At 44.7% G+C, this 13,443-nt stretch overlaps 1 protein-coding gene across 3 annotated transcripts in view; it reads right to left on the bottom strand.

Annotated features, from left to right (window-relative positions):
- pstpip1a (proline-serine-threonine phosphatase interacting protein 1a) overlaps window positions 1-13,443 on the bottom strand; it is a 113,707-nt gene that overhangs the window by 21,803 nt on the left and 78,461 nt on the right. For all 3 annotated transcript variants that reach the window (XM_073025533.1, XM_073025534.1, XM_073025535.1), the window contains exon 9: window positions 841-920. In XM_073025533.1, coding sequence (XP_072881634.1) covers window positions 841-920 — 80 coding nt within the window. The remainder of the gene's footprint in view (window positions 1-840; window positions 921-13,443) is intronic.

Raw genomic sequence — 13,443 nt, 5'->3', positions numbered from 1 at the left:
CAAGAGTCCAAATTATATTACTGGGGGACCATTCAATAGTCTTATAAGACAGGGGTAGAAGTTATCCGTGAAGCTAGTGGTACCTGCTTCCAGGCTTTTGTATCCTCTGCCTGATGGAGGAAGGGAGAAGAATGGGTAGGGTCTTGGCAGCTTTATTAAGACAGTGAGAAGAGTAGACAGAGTCCATGGAGGGGAAGCTGGTTGCGTGATGTGCTGAGCTGTGTCCACAACTCTCTGCAGTTTCTGGCAGCCATGGCCAGAGCAGTCGCCATATCAAGCCAAGATGCATCTTGATAGAAATGAGTGAAAGTCAAAGAGGACGTGCCAAATTTCTGTCACCTTCTGAGAGAGAGGAGGTACGAGTGAGCTTTCTCATCCGTGGGGCTAATGAATTCAGTTGGGTCAATGATCACATCTCAAGACCTTGATCCAATTCCATTAATAGTTAAACTTTCTCGTCAGAAGCCAATCACAATAGAGTCATTAGAAGTTACCCCCACACCGACGTGTGCAAGTTCATTCCATAAATTAATAAGTTGCAATGGATGTGAAAGTCTACCCACTGATCAAACTCCAAATGACCTCTGAAAGGAAAAAATCAATCAACAGTTGTCATTCCTGGGCACCATCCAGATTTTTACAAGGCAACGTGCATCCACAGCAATTGATCAATGTGGAGTTTGGGGGCTTGGCTTGAGTTATTGAATGACTCTCCAGCATTTATTAACTAGGTTCACTAGTTATTATTGGCCAGGAAATTCCTGAGGAGACTGGCAGCACGTTCCCACTAACAAGATGATACCAACAGCCCAGAACCTATTTTGACAAGTGTTTAGGTACCTCACAAGTTTGGATGTGTTCTTGTTCCCATTCTTGTCTAATCTTGTCTAGATGTTCTATATTCTGTTGATAAATTTGCTCTGAAAAACAAAAACGGAGTGATTTTTAATAACACAATAAAAACAGGGTGATAGATAGATAGATACCTTATTGATCCCAAAGGAAATTACAGTGTCACAGCAACATTTCAAGTGCACAGATATAAATATTAGAAGAGAAGTAGAAAGAATAAAAAACTATGTTACCACAAACAGTCTACCAGGAGGGGGTCATCACTTCCCCGACTATAGGTTGACTCATTATAGAGCCTAATACTCGAGGGTAAGAATGACCTCATATAGTGCTCTTTGGAGCAGTGCACTTGTCTTAGTCTTTTACTAAAAGTGCTCCTCTGTTCAGCCAAGGTGGCATGCAGAGGGTGAGAAACATTGTCCAGGATTTTCCGTTGGGTCCTTTGTTCTACCACAGCCTTCAGCATGACCAGTTTGACGTCTATAACTGAGCCAGCATTTCTAATCAGTTTATTGAGCCTGTTGGCATCACCCGTGTTGATGCCATTGCTCCAGCACACCACCGCGTAGAAGATTGTCCCGGTGACAACAGACTGGTAAGACCATGTGAAGGAGAAGCAAAGGACCAAATAAACACAAGCAATGCATTTCACTGCATGTTTCCATAAATACATCTGAATCGGAACAGATTTCTAGGATAAAACGGAATTTACAGAACTTACTCAAGCAGCACAGTGGTGCCATGCTCAGCGTAACACTTTGCAGCAGCAGTGATCTCTGATCAAGGTTCATTTCCCAACACTGTCTGCAAGGAGTTTGTATGCTCTCCCCATTATCACATGTGCTTCCTCTGGTTTCCTCCCCAGAGGCATATGGGGTCGTGTCAGTGAGTTGTGGGCACGCTAAGTTGGCGCTGAAAACATGATGTCACTTGTGGGTTGCTCCCAGTACATCCTCGGACTGTGTTGGTCAATGACTCAAAACAACACACGTTCTGACGTTCGTTTGACAAACAAAGCTGATCTTTATCTTGTTCTTCACAGAAACACCACCACATACGGAGACTGGATTCAGCTAATGTGTCCTCGTTAAGAGGCTCATTCAAATGGTGTGAAGCTTACAGATCAGTACCTACTCTGTACAGTTCCATATTTCCTTAGCCTATGGAAAGGGACCATTCAGCCCATCAAGTCTCTACCAGGTCACAGAGCTAGCCCATTCTGCCACTAACTTTCCCTGTAGCCTAAACTCTCTTTTCCCATTAACTGCCTCTCAAAAACCACCCCCCACTTACATACCAGGAATAACTTACGAGTTGTCAATTAACCTACAGTTAATTGTTGAGATGTGGGAAGGACACCAGAGTGCCCGGGGAAAACTCACTCACACGCTCACAAGGAGAATGTCCAGTCTCAACACAGCAACAGAGGCCAGCATTGAACTCTGGTCACTGTGAGGCAGCAACTCCACATCTTCTGAAACTATTACGTCAGCTAGGAACACAAGAGATTCTGCAGACGCTGGAAATCCAGAGCAACACACAAAATGCTGGAGGAACTCAGCAAGACGGGCAGCATCAATGCAGAGAAATAAACAGGCCAGGACCCTTCACTGGGACATCAGTTACAAATGCTGCTGACAGAGGCTAACACAACCAGAATGAACTGCATTGATCCATGATATCCCAGGCTTCTAATGTACTGCCCAGCAGTTGTTGCCTTTCCAGGGGACACTGGACAGCCCCAAAGAATTAGAAATCATGGATTACTCCTGAACATTTTACTTTTTTTAATCTTTTTTTTTTGGAAGAGATACAGCAAGTTAACAGGCCCTTCCGGCCCAACAAGCCCATGCCTCGCTATTACACCCATCTGACCAATTAACCTACTAACCCACTGTCTTTGGACTGTGGGAGGAAACCAGATCACCCGGAGGAAACCACCACAGTCACAGGGAGAATACACAAACAGACAGCGGCAGGAAATGAACCCGGGTTGCTGGTTCTGTAATAGCATTACACTAAACATTGGCCCAAGTTCTTCAAAGGGATGGAAAATCCATTTCTAGCACCACCTCTAGCTAATAAACAAATAATAATAGAGCAAATTATAACATGTTTAATTCACAATATGCTTCAAGGATGACATGGGATTAAAAATAAACCTTCCTGACCATTGGCCTCGGCAGTTCTGCGTTGCTGGCTGCACACCAGGTTAATATCTCCTGATCTTGAAATTAGCTCAAGACATTTCTACCAAACTGCAGTGCAGATGAAGCTGTAACGACTCGGCACTGACTCACACAAAAGCATTAACAAACTGGTGCACTAGAGGAAGAATGTGATAAAATATAAACCGATGGAAGAGCTTAGTGGGTCAGGCAGCATCTGTGGAGGCAAAGGAATGGTCAACGTTTTGGGTCGAGACCCTGTGTCAGAACAACGTGCAAGTTCATTAAGACAATCTTCACACTTGGCTAAATAAAAACGATCTTTCACAGGATCATTTGAAAAGGCCATTACTGTTCACGCTTCGAGAACTTGTACCACCACCACATCTTTTTCAAAGTCATAATCAAAGTAAATTTATCATCAAAGTACATATATCACTATATACTACACTGAGATTAATTTTATTGCAGCCACACATAGTAGAACAGAGAAAGACAATAGGATCATTGAAAAATTACACACAAAAACTGACAAGCAGCCATTATGCAAAAGACAAATTGTGCAGTTGATAGATAAATGACAAATAGATAGATAATACTGTGAACAAGAGTCAGAGAATCCTTGAAAGTGTGTTCATAGTTTGTTAAGTTTGTTGGTAACTTAGATTTTGCTTGTTCTTCCCTGCAATCCTCAATCCTACAACCAGTCACTACAATAATAATTTGGACAAAAATGGTCAGCAAGTTGAACTGTTAGGTCCCTCTCTTTTAACAGGCATGGCCCATAGAGCATTGCAGAGATTTTCAGCTTTTATTTCAGACTGGCAACAGCTGGCATAGACTGAGCCAGCTCCATCATGTCCCCACCAAAGAGGGCATCCTTAAAAGGTGATACTTCAAGAAGGTGGCATTCATCATTGCAGACCCTCACCATCCAGGACATGCCCTCCTCTCATTAGCACCATCAGGGAAGAGGTACAGGAGTCTGAAGATCCACACTCAACATTTTCCCCTCCACCATCAGATTTCTGAATGAACCCTGAACCCATGCACACTATCTCACTTTTTGCTCTCTTTCTGCTCTAATTATTTTTTAAAATATATAACTTATAGTATTTTTATGTATTGCAATGCACTGCTGCAGCAAACAACAAATTTCATGACATATGCCAGTGATATTAAATCTGATTCTGATTCATGTAGACAGTCACTGGAAGTTCACCTTCTATCCCTATACTTACAAAAAAGAGCTGGTTAAAGAGCATTCATACATTGAATCAGTGAGATCTGCATTGTCTGGGACAGATGGTTTCTTTGTCAGTTACTTACTAAGAAACTGCAGCACTGTGAAACATTAGGAATTAAAGGTGATAAATTATTTTACACTTCTAATACAAAAACCCTGCAATTTCATCCAACTGTAATAACACATTTGTCATATCCTCTCATTCCCAGGACAAGTATCTGAACACTTTGATTCAAGATTTTTAAAGATTAGGATGAGTAAACTTGTCTCAGGCTTCCAGCTATCATCTTCATCAGGGATGATGCCCGGGCATGTCTAGTCCGGTGGTGTATAATACTCCCATCGTCTGTCCCACCTGATTGGTTAGTCCACAACCAATCAGGTTTCCTCTGTCCCACCTTGCTTACAATTAAATTCCAGTTCTTACTTAGAGTGAGACGTTAATCTTGGTTAAAATACTTATTCTCTGGTTTTATTTCAGTGGCTTCCTTCACCAGGTGGTCCCAAAAGCCATTGGCATGGCCCAGTAGTTTTGTGCTGTCGAAGTCAATCCCGTGTCCATTGCGAATGTAATGTTCTGCTACCGCCGATTTCTCTGGGTAACCTAAATGGATACACCTCCTGTGCTCCTTGATGTGGGTTTCCACCGGGTACCTCATCCAGCCGAGATACGCTGCTCCGCATTCACAGGGATCCTGTAAACACTGGCTGTCCAGAGATCAGGTCATCTTTGACCCATGTAAGCTGGGATTTGAGGTTTCTTACAGGTTTGTGGATGGTATTAATCCAGTATTTCTTCAGGATCCTGGAAATGCTTCTTAAAACCAGTATATAGGGAAGGGAGGCGATAGCGAGAAGTTCCTCCTCATTGTTAAGTTTCCTGATTTTTCTGTTGGCCCTACTAAGAGCTAATTGACTTCCTTGATTTCCAATTGATACAATCTTCTTACAGACAGTGGTGGGAATTGAACCCCGATCGCTGGCGCTGTCATAGTGTTACACTAACCATTGCACTACATGCTGCCTTTTGATGACTGGAGTAAGGCAGTGATTTTGACTTTGCAAAATACGGGTATATGGAAGATTATCAGAATCAGGTTTATTATAAGATCATAAGACATCAGAGCAGAATTAGACCATTCAGCCCATCAAGTCTGCTCCCCCATTCCATCATGGCTGATACCAGATCCCACTCAACCCCATACACTTGCCTTCTTGCCATCTCCTTTGATGCCCTGACCAGTCAGGAAATGATCAAATACTACCTTAAATATACACACAGAATTGGCCTCCACCGCAGTCTGTGGCAGAGCATTCCACAGATTTACTACTCTCTGGCTAAAAGAAATCCTCCCTACCTTTGAACTAAAAGGTCACCCCTCAATTTTGAGGCTGTGCCCTCTAGTTCTGGATACCCCCACCTTGGAAACATCCTCTCCACATTCACCCTATCTAGTCACTGAGATATGTCATGAAATCTGTTGTTTTGCAGCAGCAATAGTGTAAGACATAAAACATTTATTTCTTCTTATATTACAATAAGAAATATACAAGCAATTAATGAATTGTACAAATGAGAGCAAAATAGTGAAAAAGTTACTGTAAGTTCACAATAAGAAATATAGATGGAGTGGATGTGGAGAGGATGTTTCCTGTGGTGGGGGAATCTAGGACCACAGGACACAGCCTCAGAATAGAACAGAGATGAGGAGGAATTTCTTTAGCCAGATATGTGAAACCGGGTGGAGGGAATGGCTGAAGTAAAGAGCTGGGAAATCGATTGGTGAAAGAGATGGAGAAGGGGGGGACTGATAGGAGAGGACAGAGAGCCATCAAAGAAAGGGAAACGAGGAGGTAAGGAGAGAAGGTAAGAGAGGGGAATAGGAATGGGAAATGGTGAGGGGAAGAGGCATTACCAGAAGTTCGAGAAATTGATGTTCATCCCATCAGGTTGGAGGCTACCCAGATGGATTATGAGGTCTTGCTCCACCAACCTGTGTGGCCTCATTGTGACAATAGAGGAAGCCATGGACTGACGTATTGGAATGGGAATGGGAAGTGCAATTAAAATGGGTGGCCACTGGGAGATCCAGTTCTTTCTGGCGGATAGAGCGTAGGTGCTCGGCGAAGCAGTCTCCCTATCTATATCGGGTTCACCGATATACAGGGGGCCACACCGGGAGCACTGAGCACAGTAGATAACCCCCAACAGACTCATGGGTGAAGTGTCACCTCACCTGGAAGGACTGTTTGGGGCCCTGAATGGTGGTGAGGGAGAAGGTGTAGGGGCAGGTGTAGCTTTTGTTTTGCTTGCAAGGGTAAGTGCCAGGAGGGAGATCAGTGAGGAGGGACGAATGGACAAAGGAGTTGGACAAAGGACAAAGTGTGGGAAGCAATCCCTGTGGAAAGCAGAAAGTGAGGTGAGAGGAGGGAGAAGATGTGTTTGGTGGTGGGATCCCGTGACACTTCACCTGTGAGTCCGTTGGGGTCATCTACCGTATCTGGGACTCACGGTGTGGCTTCCTGTATATCGGCAACACTCGACATAGATTGAAGAGACCACTTTGCTGAGAACCTATGCTCCCTCCATCAGAAAAATCAGGATTTCCCAGTGGCCACCCATTTTAATTCCACTTCCCATTCCCATTCTGACATGTCTATCCATGGCCTCCTCTACTGTCATGACGGGGCCACACTCAGGTTGGAGGAACAACACCTTGTATTCCATCTGGGTAGCCTCCAACCTGATAACATGAACATTGACTTCTCGTCATTCCGGTAAAGCCCCAACCACCCCCCTCACCATTCCCATTCCTCCTTACCTGCCCATCACCTTCCTCTCATGCTCCTCCTCCTTGCCTTTCTTCCATGGCTCTCTGTCCTCTCCAATCAGATTCCCCCCTCTCCATCTTCTTCAGCAATTGACTTCCCAGCTCTTTACCTCACCCCGCTCCCTCCTCTCAGTTCCACCTATCACCTACTACCTTGTAATTCTTTCTCACCTCCACCCACTTTCTTATTCTGACTTCTCATCCTTTTTCTCCAGTTCTAATGAAGGGTCTCAGCTCGAAATGTCAACTGTACACTTTTCCATAGATGCTACCTGGCCTGCTGAGCTCCTCCAGCATTTTGTGTGTGTTACTCTGGATTTCCAGCATTTGCAGGTATTCTCTTGTTTGAGATAGGGACACAATGTTTCAGGGCTCAGAAATGTTGGAAATGAAATGCTTGAAGACACAAAGCACAAGAAGATTTAGATTCAGATCTATTTATCATGTGTACATTGAACATATAGTAAAATGCTTCGATTGTGTTCAACACAACCATGGATGTACTAGCAGCACACTTAACGACACCAACATAGCATGCCCACAAAGCGGGGAAGAACAACACACAACACATCAAAGCAGAACACACCAAGTGCCAACATAACAACAGCAAAAGCAGGAAAACAGGGAGGCAAAAGGAGAATAACACTGAAGGCTTCTGATAAGAAGATGACAAGAGAGGTCAAGGGGCAAATGCCCTGGTGTTGACTAATAAAGTTTATTCATGAAAAGTGTGGAGGAGGTGTATCGAGAAGGGAGATCAGCAGGAAGCACAAAACCAATCCCACATCAGCCACATCCCTCTTCAAATCAGCGGCACAGCAATGGAAACTGCAAGCAGTTTCAAACCTCTGGGACTGCAGCTTCTCATGGTCACCAGAACATATCCTACACAATCAAGGTGGTTTATCAACACCTCTACTTTCTGAGAAGGTTGCAGAGAGCTGGTCTATGCTCACCATTACTCATGACCTTCTTTAGAAGCACAGTGGAGGGCACCCTAACGTTCTTCTGCATCTCTCCGAGTGGTACGGAAACCGCACTGTGGCAAACGGGAGGGCTTTACAACAGGTAGTTAAAACTACCCAACACATCACTGGCACCAGCCTAACCTACCATCAAGGACGTACAAGATCACAGGAGCAGTATTAGGCCATTTACCCCTTGAGTCTGGTCTGCCATTTCATCATGGCGGATCCAATTTTTCTCTCAGCCCCACTCTCCTGCCCCAACCCCCACCCCCACCCCCATATCCCTTCATGCTCTGACCAATCAAGAATCCGTCAACTTCTGCCTTAAATACACATAAAGACTTGGTCTTCACAGCTACCTGTGGCAAAGAATTCCACAGATTCACCACCATCTGGCTAAAGTAATTCCTCATCTCATTCTAAAAGAACACCCCTCTGTTCTGAGGCTGTCCCCTCTGGTCTTAGACTCTCCCATCATAAGAAACACCCTTTCTACATCCACTCTATAAAGGCCTTTAACCATTTGATAGGTGTCAATGAGGTCAACTCTTTACAATCTATATTAATGATTTGGAGAAAGGGACTAAGTGCAACGTATCGAAGTTTGCTGATGACACAAAGATGGGAGGGAGTGTAATGAGTGCGGAGGACATTGAAACCCTGCAGGGGGACATAGATAGGCTGAGTGATTGGGCAGACATTTGGGAGATGAAATATAATACTGACAAGTGTGAGGTCTTGCACTTTGGCAGGAAAAATAATAGAGCAAGTTATTATCTAAATGGAGAGAAACTGGAAAGTGCTTCTGTGCAAAGAGATCTGGGGGTCCTGGTGCAGGAAACACAAAAAGTTAGTATGCAAGTGCAGCAGGTGGTCAAGAAGGCCAATGGAATGCTGGCTTTTATTGCTAGGGGGATGGAGTATAAGAACAGGGAGGTCTTACTGCAGTTGTACCGGGTATTGGTGAGACCACACCTGGAGTACTGCGTGCAGTTCTGGTGTCCATATATAAGAAAGGACATACTGGCTCTAGAGGCAGTGCAGAGAAGGTTCACTAGGTTAATTCCGGGGATGGGTGGGTTGATGTATGATGAGAGGTTGAGTAGATTGGGATTCTACTCATTGGAGTTCCGAAGAATGAGAGGCGATCTTATTGAAACATATAAGATTGTGAAGGGGCTTGATCGGGTGGATGCGGGGAGAATGTTCCCAATGATGGGTGAAACTAGGACTAGGGGGCATAATCTTAAAATAAGGGGATGCCATTCCAGGACTGAGATGCGGAGAAATTTTTTCACTCAGAGGGTAGTGGGGCTGTGGAATTTACTGCCCCAGAGAGCTGTGGAAGCTACTACACTCAATAAATTCAAACCGGAGATAGACATTTTCCTGGATAAAAATGGCATTAGGGGATACGGTGAGCGAGCAGGTAAGTGGACATGAGGCTAGGTTTAGATCAGCCATGTGATCTCCTGGACCAGTTTTCGATAGCCTGGATGGGTCGGAGAGGAATTTTCCAGATTTTTTCGCCTCAATTGGCAACTCGGTTTTTTTTCCCCGGGTGATCACATGGGTTTGGACGGGATGAATAATAAAATAAAATGGGCGGCATGGTGCCCTGTTGGTTGGCACTGTTGCCTTGTGGGATTTGGTGAAAACTAGAGTTAAGATTGGATCAGCCATGATCTTGTTGAATGGTGGAGCAGGCTTGAGGGGCCGATTAGCCTACTCCTGCTCCTATCTCTTATGTTCTTATGTTCTTATGTCACCACTCATTCTTCTGAATTCTAGTGACTACAGTCCCAAAGCCATCAAACACACTTCATATGACAAGCCATTGAATCCTGGTATCACTTTTGTGAATTTCCTTTGAACCTTCTCCACTTTTAGCACATCTTTTCAAAGATAAGGGGCCCAAAACTGTTCACAATGCACCAAGTGAGACCTCACCTTAACATTAACCATATAACTGTATAACAATTACAGCACGGAAACAGACCATCTCGGCCCTTCTAGTCCGTGCCAAATGCTTACTCACCTAATCCCACTGACCCGCACTCAGCCCATAAACCCCCATTCCTTTCCTGTCCATATACCTATCCAATTTTACTTTACAATTACCTCCTTGCTTTTATATTCAAGTCCTCTTGAAACGAATGCCAACAGCACATTTGCCTTCCTCACCACAGACGCAATCACAAGTTAGGGAATATATACAAAAAGATGCTGGAAAAGGACCAGCAGTGTCATGAAAGATCCCACCCACCCTGCTCATGGACTGTTTATCCTGCTCCCATCAGGGAGGAGGCTGCGCCGCATCCATGCCAGGACCATCAGATGTAAAAACAGTTACCCCCCCCCCCCCCCCAAGCCATCGGGCTGATCAACACCTCCACCCATTAAAGTTAAAGTTAAAGTCTGTCCCAAGCCTTATAGGCTCATGAGGCCGGTGCTTATGCCGGTTTCCGTGGCGTGAAGCGACTGAGAGTACGAGACTCCTCCCTGGATAGGACGCCAGTCTTTCGCGAAATTAACGCCCAGCATTTTGCCGGTACCCATTTTCAGCTGGGTGGACTGGAACAATGCGTGGTTAAGTGCCTTGCTCAAGGACACGACACACTGCCTCGGCTGGGGCTCGAACTCACGACCTTCAGATCGCTAGTTGAACGCCTTTACCACTTGGCCATGCGCCACCTCCACCCATTAACACACCCCCAACATCCCACCACCCCCACACCACTACATACACATCATCTACTGTCACTTCATGTACATACAATCTACCTATGTATAAAACAGTTACTTGTATATTGTGTTTTATAAGATTGCTTTTACATTAATATTTCTTGTATTTTCACATTTTTTATTGTGTTCTTTACCCTGCATTGGATCCAGATTAATAATCATTTTGATTCCCTTCACACTCACGTACTGAAGAGGCTGCGCAGCATCCGCGTCAGGACCACTAGATTGAACATGATGGCTTCCCTCCCTAAATCCAGCAGGTTGATCAACTCCTCCACCCATTAACCCAGCCCACAGTCACCACACACCACCATTACTTTAACACTTCTTCTCAGAGTCACACTATGTACAATCAGTCTACGTATGTGAACTAATCTTATTGTGTCTCTTTTTTGTATGTTCTTTATGCTTATCAAGTATTTTTATGCTGCTTCAGATGTGGAATAATAATCATTTTTGTTCTCCTTTACCAAAGAATGACATAAACAATCTTGAATCTTTCTTGTACATTACAAGAAAAGAATGGGTGTTTATCTGAAACTGTTAAGTTGAACATTAAAGCAACAGACACTAAATGTTTGAGGAACTCAGCAGGCCAGGCAGCATCTATGGAAAAAAAGTACAGTTGACGTTTCAGGCCAAGACTTTTTTCAATAAATACCTGCTGAGTTCCTGCTGTATTTTGTGTGTGTTACTTGGATTTCCAGCATCTGCAGATTTTCTCTTGTTTGAAGTTGAGCATTCATTCTGACGTTGCATGAGGTGTGTTGTTCCTTAGGTTTATATTGGACTTTGATGGTGCTATGCCGGACCATGATAAATGAGGTTAGAGTGAGAGTGAAGGCGAGTCACTCTGGCGGTCTGGACTCAGGACTGGCGATCTATTTTCTCAAGTCAGGATTTCTGATTCAGATTTATTTATCACAGGACCTTCAGCCCAACTCATGCATGCTGACAAAAGTGTCTTCTTGAGCTATGAACAATCTGCTCAGTGGGTCGGACAGCATCCACAGGAGGGAAGGAACTGCTGATGATTCCATGAGACCAAAAGACATAGGAGCAGAATTAGGCTATTTGGCCCATCGAGTCTGCTCCACCATTCAATCATGGCTGATCCTTTTCTGTCCCCTCCTCAGCCCCACTCCCCAGCCTTCTTCCTGTAACCATTGATGCTGTGTCCAATCAAGAACCTATTGACCTCTGCTTTCAATACACCCAAAGACCTGGCCTCCACAGCTGCCTCTGGTAATAAATTCCACAAATTCACCACCCTCTGGCTAAAGAAATTTCTCCACATCTCTGTTTTAGATGGACGTCCCTCTATCCTGAGGCTGTGCCCTCTTTTCCTGGACTCCTCCACCATGGGAAACATCCTTTCCACATCTACTCTGTCTAGGCCTTTCAATATTTGAAAGGTTTCGGTGAGATCCCTCCTCATCCTTCTAAATGCCAGTGAGTACAGACCCAGAGCCATCAAACATTCCTCATATGATAACCGTTATTCAGGCAGAGACACTGCAACAGGACTCCCCACTGAGTCTTCCTGAGCTAGTCCCATCTCCCTGTGATTGGTTCTTTATCACTCCAAACCTGTTGTACTCTTTCCTATATCCATTTCAAAAGTTGATTCAATCTCATTTACTGTACTTAACTCATGAATATGGAAACACATAGTGAAATCTATCATTTGTGTTAACACCCAAGAAGACGCAGGTTGAGGGGAGCAGGTTGCAATTCAAACACCAACATAGCATGCCCACAATGGCTGGCAGAACAACACACACCACATCAAAACAGTAAACAACAAGAAACAAAACAACAGCAAAACAAACCCAGTTCCTCCCTCCCACCCATCCACCCACACACAGTCCTCCAACTCCAGGGCAGGTCTCTAATTGCCAGGCTTCATACATCAGTCCCTTTGACTTCCAATCAAACTTTGAGCTTCAGTCCTCAGTACTGACCCCTAGACTAGCCGATGATGGGACACCAAACTCCAGGCCTGCTGAGTGACCTAGCTCTTGTGCCTCCTGTAAGGGACACACTGGCCTGGGACAGCCCAACATCCATGGGTGTCCCTCGTCACCAGTCCACATCGCTAAGCTTCGAATGCAGAGCAGAGACCTCAAAGCCAGATGTTCTTCATTACCCATCCACATTGCTGGACTTTGAATGCAGAGCACGAATCAGAGGCATGACCTCTAACTCCTCCACATCCCTGTCCCTAAACACTATCGTGACCCCTAACTCCTCTCCCTGTCACCAAATTCATCCCTACGATTTCTGTAGATTGTGTGTAGTTTGGAGGAGAACCCACAGGTGGTATCATTCCCAAACGCCTGCTGCTGTGGTTCTTAGAGTTGAGAGGTCATAGGTTGGGAAGTGCTGTTGTAACGACCGAGGAAGGGTACCTGTGGTGAACTTTGCAAATGATGCATACAAATGGTAGAAGGAATCTTCAGGGTATTTGATGGGTCAGGGAAGCTGCTTTGCCCTGGGTGGAGAGCTTCTCCACCGTTGGAGCTACACTCATTCAGGTAGGTGAAGAATATCCCTTTAACTCCTTGTGTTTACCTTACAGATGGTGGGTGAGCTTCTCCAGGCTTTGTCCAATCAAATATCCTCCTGAGCCA

This window comes from Hemitrygon akajei, chromosome 21 (genome assembly GCF_048418815.1).
Source record: "Hemitrygon akajei chromosome 21, sHemAka1.3, whole genome shotgun sequence".
Classification (NCBI taxonomy): Eukaryota; Metazoa; Chordata; class Chondrichthyes; order Myliobatiformes; family Dasyatidae; genus Hemitrygon; species Hemitrygon akajei.
The sequence above is the reverse complement of the archived record's forward strand: the minus strand, read 5'-3'. Positions and strand labels throughout refer to the sequence as shown.